Here is a 7,500-nt window from a genome sequence, read left to right on the forward strand (position 1 = left end):
GATCATCAGCAGTATCCTGATGGAGCAGCGGGTGGTGTTTCTGTCCACGGACTGGGCCAAACTCACGCTAGTCGCCGAATGCTTCACCATCTTCATTCACCCGCTGCGCTGGCAGCATCCGTTCGTGCCCGTCCTCTCTCACCAGATGCTGGACTTCATCATGGCTCCCACGGCCTACCTGATGGGCTGCCACACGCACCACTTCGAGGAGGTCGCAGAGGTACTTCAAAACCTTTCAGTAAACCTTTTAAAGATGCCGAATCGGTTTACTTAATGGGCCAGATTTATTGCTCGGCTGATGACGGGTTCCCGTGTCTTTTGACAGGAGTTGGATGAACTGGTTCTTATAGACATTGATCAAGGAACGGTGTTGTCTTCAAGTTCAAACACACTCGAGCTTCCAGATGTGCCGCTGACGGCCAGAGATTGCTTTATATTTCGGTAAGAGAAGTCTCCTCTGCTCAGTAAGACTGGATTTATTTCATCGAAAACACTGAAAAAGCAATATTTGAAACATTTTATTGTTTAAAATAGACGTTTTCTGTGCGAGTCATCTGTTCAAATCCTGTATTTTCAGCATCGTTACTCAATGCAGCGTCACGTGATTCTCCAGGAATCATACTAGCGTGTTGATTGGCTGCTCAAGAAACAATTCCTGTTGTTACCGCTGTTTACAGTTTGTGTAGCAACATTGTGTAGAATGTGACAAATGTGTTCTTTTTCAGGGTGTTTTTATGAATGGAAAGTTCAAAAGAGATTTATTGTTACTAAGCATCAATGTGGAATAAAAGTGTTACATTTTAGAACGGATAGTTCCGGTTCTTGATTCTGATTGGTTGAGGCGCGTTTAAAGCCGTTGTAAAATACAAACATACACCTTTGTTTTCGTCTGTGTGTTGCTCGGCAACCGCTACATCAATATCATTACACTTTATATGCGACGTTTTATTTTGATACCTTACTACGGATACAGAATAACCTTTTTATAAAAGAAATAACCCTGCGGTTCACACTACGGGTAAACTACGGCTTCTCATTACTTCATTTTGACTTTGTAAACACGACACGCTTCACCTTTATCTTGTACACCGGCAGGAAGTTGTTGCAGTTCGCCACAGCATGGCATCGATTATTTGTAGTTTGCGGTGATTCACTGGACTTTCCGCTCGCTGTCGAACACGGTCCTGCTGTGTACAAAGCGTCGAACTCAAAGGAGCTCAGAAACGTAATTGCACATAATGAACTTAATTGCTCCTAATAAACAGAAAGGCAGCGCCGCAGGGCTCGGATTGTGTGTGTTGTCGTGTGCGGCGTTGAGTGTGTTTTGTGTGTGTTTGTGTAGAGTTAAAGGACTGCAGCTGCACTATGATCTGGACGCGTGTCGCGCCGGCAGCCGTACTGATATCAACGAGCTGCGCTCTCACAGGAGACAGTGGCAGCACAAAGTCAACTCCCTCATCCTCGACGTCACCACGGAGCTCATCGTCAACATCTTCAGGTCCGGAGCTCAACACTTCTACAGCTCGTGTCACACGACGCTGTTTTTGTCATTGCTTCATCATTTTGCATAAATTTGTCTTGCATGATCGTGTTTTTACCCTCTCTCTGACTCCTTGCGTCGTGTTTTACAGTGTTTTAAGTTAATTTTGTATTTTTGTAAAATTTTTTATTATTATTTATTTATTTATTTTGGCTAAAACTATTTAAAAATAATTTTGTAATTTTAAATGAAGCTCAAATACAGTGAGTATAATATAATAATTTAATTTAAGTTATGGTTATCGATTAGATTCAGTAATACATTTTTTTGTAAAACACTGCTTTTTGGAAGTTGTGGGTTTTTTTTAGACAAATGAAAAACATTTATATCGGCATGTTTATTGTTTGTTGCCGTTTGTTTTATATTAGTATTACTCAGTATACTATTACAGAATGTATAGTATTATACTATACTATAATAGTATGGTACTATAGTGTAAAAGTATAGTGCTAATATAATATAATAAAAATATTAGATAAAAAAAAAAAACTTGCATGTAAAAAGGTATTGCCATAAAATTTAGCTAATTTTGTCTAAGAATTAATATATGTTCATGTTAAAGTTTTTAAAACATAAATATAAAATATAGAACATTATAGCTATGTAGAAATATTTAAACTAATAAAAGGATAAAAGAAACTCACAAACCAATATTAAACAAAAACTGAAAGTATAAAGTATTACAGTATTTATTATATAATATATGTATTATAGTATCATTATAGTATAGTATTATAATAAATTCTACAATAGTATGTGAGTAATACTAAAATACTAAAATAACATGAATGGCAATAAATAATAACCTTTTTAATTTGTCTAAAAAGCCTCAACTTGCAAAAAGTTTTTTTTTCTTAATCAAATCGATAACTATAACTGAAATATATTATATTATTACAAAATGTGAATAAAGTTTGATTATGACTGGCTGATCTCTGCTCCTTCCAGAATGCTGTGGTTTACTGATTGATGGCGATCGATCTGAAATGCATGTGCTGTCTTTTTCTGCTCTCTGCAGTGAAGTTTGTGACTTCCTGAACTATGAGCATCGCGTTTTCAACAGCGAGGAGTTCCTCAGATCCAGAGAGATGACCGATAGCGAGTTCTACAAGAAGGTAAATGAAGCCCGCGTGTGTTCAGCATGTGCTTCTCTAGCAAACACACTCACTCATGCCTGTGTGTGTGTGTGTGTGTGTGTGTGCGCTTGTAGGTTTTAGACACTCATATATTCCACTCATTTCTACGGGACCGCTTGAACAGAAAGAACGACGCGTTCACTCGCATGCAGCTGAACGTCCGCTCGGAGACCCGCAGGTAAATAAAAGACAACGTTAATAGACTCTTTCATCTCATCTCTTTGTTTTCTTCCTGTGTCCAGTTTTATTTCAGTCATTGTTATGCCAAAGCGTATAAATGACGTGCATTTAGAGTAAATGACAATCAAGAAATCGGGCCAAAAATGGACTCTAAAAGTGTTTATGATCATTTTTATATGTGATGAATTATCAGCGGCAGACGAAACGCAATAAATGCCGTCGTTGCTTTTGGAGGTGGATGCCAGCTGCGTTTTACAATTACGCGGAAAGACTTTGATGACTGCGTTTGCTCAGGCATTTCAGAGTGAGCCTAAGAGCATGCGGATGCTGTGTTTTCCCGCCTCGTAGCGCGAAGCCACATGACTTTTTCGATGCACATTTCCATCGTAGTTCATGCACAGAAATCGTGCAACGTTAACATATTCAGATGTGCTCATACGTTTTTTTTTTAAATCAGGTTTTTTAAAATGCACATCTTGGCATTTCCATCAATGCAATATTGCAAAATGCGCATGAAAATAGGTGGATGCAAACATTTGTGTGCGGCATTTACAAGCATCAAGAACCGGTGAATGGAGGACCATGTGATCAGAGCTGTTTTATTGTTGTGTGTTTTGGTTTTGTTATAACGGAGATTTGATTTGACTGATTAAAAGAGCGTTGAAATTCTGACTGAATCTTCTATGATGACAGCTTGTGCATCAGAGCAAGGTCTAAAACAGTTTTATAGACACTGCTAGTGGCGTAAACGTATTCGGATTGGCCAAACGGCTACCTAGCGTTCTTAAAGGGTTGCTCCAACCCAAAATTGAAATTTTGAAAGCATTCAGTCGACGTCTTTCGTACTTGACAGTGGCAATGGTTTGGCAATCAATGGGAGCGTTTTCATTAAATATATCTTACATTGTATTCCCGAAGTCGAACAAAGCTTTCACGGGTTTGAAACAACATGAGGGTAAGTGACTAATGACAAAATGTTCATTTTGGGATGGAGTGACCCCCAATCAGCACACACTTACGTGACTAGTAGTTACTACTGAACCTGTTTTAGACCCTGCTCTGAAGTGCGAGCTAATTTAGTTCTGGCAAATAGAGTTCCTAGAAATAAAAAATGTTCCATAGTCCTAGGAACTATAGACATTTCTATTAAAGGTTTCCTGTGGTGCAAATCCCCCTTTTTTATTGTATTCATTCAGATTGGTGTGAATACATGGGATCTGTTTATTGGGGGTTTCTTTAGGTGAGCAGAAATAGGTGTCAAACAAATACAGGAAACGTTGTTAGTCGTCACAGGAAACAAAGAGCATCATCGCCTCCTCTTTCCCTTTCTGTCCAGCAATGAGAATGAGGCATAAATCTGTGTGATGCTTTCTATTGAAGGAAGGGGAAGTTAAACCCTATATTTAACACCACGGCAAACCTGCATGCCAGTGCAGAGACGAGAACCACAAAAACCAAAGTGTGACCGTTTTTATTTATTTTTTAGCTGGAAATGACATGTATGTAACAGGTTTTGAAAGCGATTTTGAAAAAGTAAAGCATAGTTTTCACTGTCCTGCACCGTAAGTATATTCACTGTAAACATGTTCCCATTCATTTCTACTCATTGAGGAACACATTCAAATGATTATCAGCTGGACAAGACATTGGGTTTGGGATAGGATTATCAGCACGATTTAAATGTTTCAATAATGTTTTTTTATGGTTACACTTTAACTGGTTACAAAATAGATGAAGGGTGGTGAAACATAAACAGATAATTGTACCCAGCATTTATGTAAAATATTGCCCGATTGAAAAAGACAGAGAGAATGGGAGACAAAGAAAGTGGGGAAAAAAAAAGTGTACATCATTGATCATTTTCAACCTTATAGGGCATATTTTCTGACATGAATGAGGTATAAAACGCGTCTCTGTCTCTGTCGCCCAGGAGAGCCATGACGGAGTCTCCTCGCAAACCCACGATGGAGGAGATCCGTAAGTATGTGAGAGCAGAGAACGGCCTGAACAGCAGGCTGGGGGTGAGTATGCCGAACCTGGCCGACCCCCGCCTGCTCACCGTCCCGGTCCGTCAGACGTCCATGAGGACCGTGTCTTTCCCGAACGGTGAGGAAACTTGACTTCAGACCGCCTGTGCATTAAACCGTTTTAATGCATACCTGCCAGCCAATTAGAATAAAGTATTCTGACAGACCGTGGAATAATACATATTTTTTTCTTTCTCTCTTTTAAGATAAATAGCCATGTTTTTATGTGCTGTTGTTAGTCACTTATAATTTATAATTTATAGTCACTTATAATATCACAATGTAATATGAAATATGCATAAATAAATGTAAGGGTAGACATGGCAGGCTTTTCGGATTTTCATAGTGTTTTTGTGACTAGTGGAGCAAAAACATCCAGAAGACACTTTTAAGGGTTTCTTTTATAGCACTTTATGTATTTGTGTCAATAGATTTGGATTTAGAAAAGCCATTTTTTCAGGTTCTTTCCTCAGTAGCACATACACGCACCATTTATATTCCTGTCCATATCCTGAAGGTTTTTACTGAGGGGTTTGTTCATGTATAATTTGCTTGATTATATACAACATTTTATTCCCCTATAATTGGGAAAATATTTGCAAAATTGGGATTTTTTTTTTTTGCAATTATCAATGTAACCAGTCAGCTTGGTAAATAAGGTGAGGGCTTTTTTTTTTACCCTGTTCACCTGCAGTGTCTCACCTTAAACAAATAGTGCTTTTTTATCTCCTGTTTCATGTTAACAGTTTCCTGGAGTCCCTGCAGGCCAATCAAAACCTTTAAACTCCCAGAGTTCCCTCCTCCGCTCGCCTACCAATACGTTCAGAGTTACTACAATGACCTCATCAAAGAGTTGAGCAAAGCCATCACCACGACAACTCCAGATGACTCCGCCCTCCTGGCCCGTTATTATTACTTACGAGGGCTGGTGAACTCTGTTGCCGGGAAGCGCGTGGATGCCCTCGGAGACTTTCAGAGCTTGTATAAGACGGATATGGACATCTTTCCTATCGAGCTGCTAAACGCGCTGGTCGATTCTCTGCTGGCGGAGGAGAGGAGGACGGCTGAGAGACGCCCCGATTTGAAGCGTCTGATCAGCCGGGTGAAAAGAGAGAACGAACGGGAGCGGGCTCGACCGATGGATGGTGGGACGGTGAAGAGGTTCGAACTGCCCAAGAAACACTTGCATGCGGAGGACTTTGTGCGGCGCGTTCAGGAGTCGGGCATCGTGAAGGATCAGGGCACTATTCAACGGCTGTTTGAGGCGCTCACTGTGGGTGGGTACAAAACACAGCCAATCAGAATAGAGCTGTTGTTTGTTTGGGTCAGAGTGATGATGGGCCAGAGTGATGAGCGAACTAATGGGCTACGTGAGGTTTACCGAGATCTGACAAACTTTCCTGTTCTTGCAATTCAAGGCTGCGTCTGAAAGCTTTGGCAACTGACTTGATGCCTCGCTGGCCTATCAGAAAGTGCTTGAGTGCATAATGATCTAGAACAAAGAAGAGAGAGCTTTAGTGATGACTCTGCTAGAAATGACATCAAAAGTAGACAGATAGACAGATATACGATGGATGGTTAGATAGACAGGTAGATGATAGAGGGAGTTGGGTGGATAGATAGAGAGGCAGATGATGGGTGGGTGGGTAGATGGATGGATGGGTAGATAGACAGGAAATGGATGGATGGATGGATGGGTGGGTAGATAGACAGGAAATGGATGGATGGATGGATGGGTGGGTAGATAGACAGGGAAATGGATGGATGGATGGATGGGTAGATAGACAGGAAATGGATGGATGGATGGATGGGTAGATAGACAGAGAGATGATGGATGGATGGATAGATGGGTAGATAGACAGGAGATGCATGGATGGATGGATGGATGGGTAGATAGACAGGAGATGCATGGATAGATGGATGGATGGGTGGGTAAATAGACAAGGAGATGGATGGATGGATGATAGATGGATGGGTAGATAGAGAGGCAGATGATGGATAGGGGGATGGATGGATGGGTAGATAGAGAGGCAGATGCATGGATAGATGGATGGATTGGTGGGTAGATAGACAAGGAGATGGATGGATGGATGGGTATATAGACAGGTAGATAGAGAGGTAGGTGATGGATGGATAGATGGGAAGATAGACATGCAGATGATGGATGGATGGATGTTTAAATAGAGAGGCAGATAGAGAGGTAGGTGATGGATGGATAGATGGATGGAGGGATGGGTAGATAGAGAGGTAAGTGATGGATGATAGATGGGAAGATAGACATGTAGATGATGGATGGATGAATGGGTAGATAGACAGGTAGATGATGGATAGATGGGTAGATGGAGAGTACTGTTAAATAAATTTGGCTGATGCAGCAGTTCATGGCTATAATTGTAATTTATTTATTACTTTGTATACAGTATACAGCTGGAATATATTATGTTGTCTGTGGTAATACCCGCTTCCTATGTAGGCCCAGTCAAGCAGATAAAAACCTCTGGAATGTGCTGATATTAATATTGGCTTCTCATGATCATGCATCTCTAGTGATTCTGGTAAAAATGGCTTTGGTTTGTCAGGTGTGGATTCCCCTTCGCAGTCTGTGTTTTACCTTGAG

At 40.6% G+C, this 7,500-nt stretch overlaps 1 protein-coding gene across 3 annotated transcripts in view; it reads left to right on the forward strand.

Moving 5' to 3' along the window:
- dennd3a (DENN/MADD domain containing 3a) overlaps positions 1-7,500 on the forward strand; it is a 29,677-nt gene that overhangs the window by 7,891 nt on the left and 14,286 nt on the right. For 2 of the 3 annotated variants that reach the window (XM_043233035.1, XM_043233033.1), the window contains exons 8-15: positions 2-220; positions 326-441; positions 1,343-1,498; positions 2,559-2,655; positions 2,751-2,854; positions 4,787-4,962; positions 5,630-6,160; positions 7,463-7,500. The exon at positions 7,463-7,500 is cut by the window's right edge and continues 7 nt beyond it. In XM_043233035.1, coding sequence (XP_043088970.1) covers positions 2-220; positions 326-441; positions 1,343-1,498; positions 2,559-2,655; positions 2,751-2,854; positions 4,787-4,962; positions 5,630-6,160; positions 7,463-7,500 — 1,437 coding nt within the window. The remainder of the gene's footprint in view (position 1; positions 221-325; positions 442-1,342; positions 1,499-2,558; positions 2,656-2,750; positions 2,855-4,786; positions 4,963-5,629; positions 6,161-7,462) is intronic. The other variant, XM_043233034.1, reaches the window with a different exon arrangement.

This window comes from Puntigrus tetrazona, unplaced genomic scaffold, assembly GCF_018831695.1.
Source record: "Puntigrus tetrazona isolate hp1 unplaced genomic scaffold, ASM1883169v1 S000000746, whole genome shotgun sequence".
NCBI classification, from domain to species: Eukaryota; Metazoa; Chordata; class Actinopteri; order Cypriniformes; family Cyprinidae; genus Puntigrus; species Puntigrus tetrazona.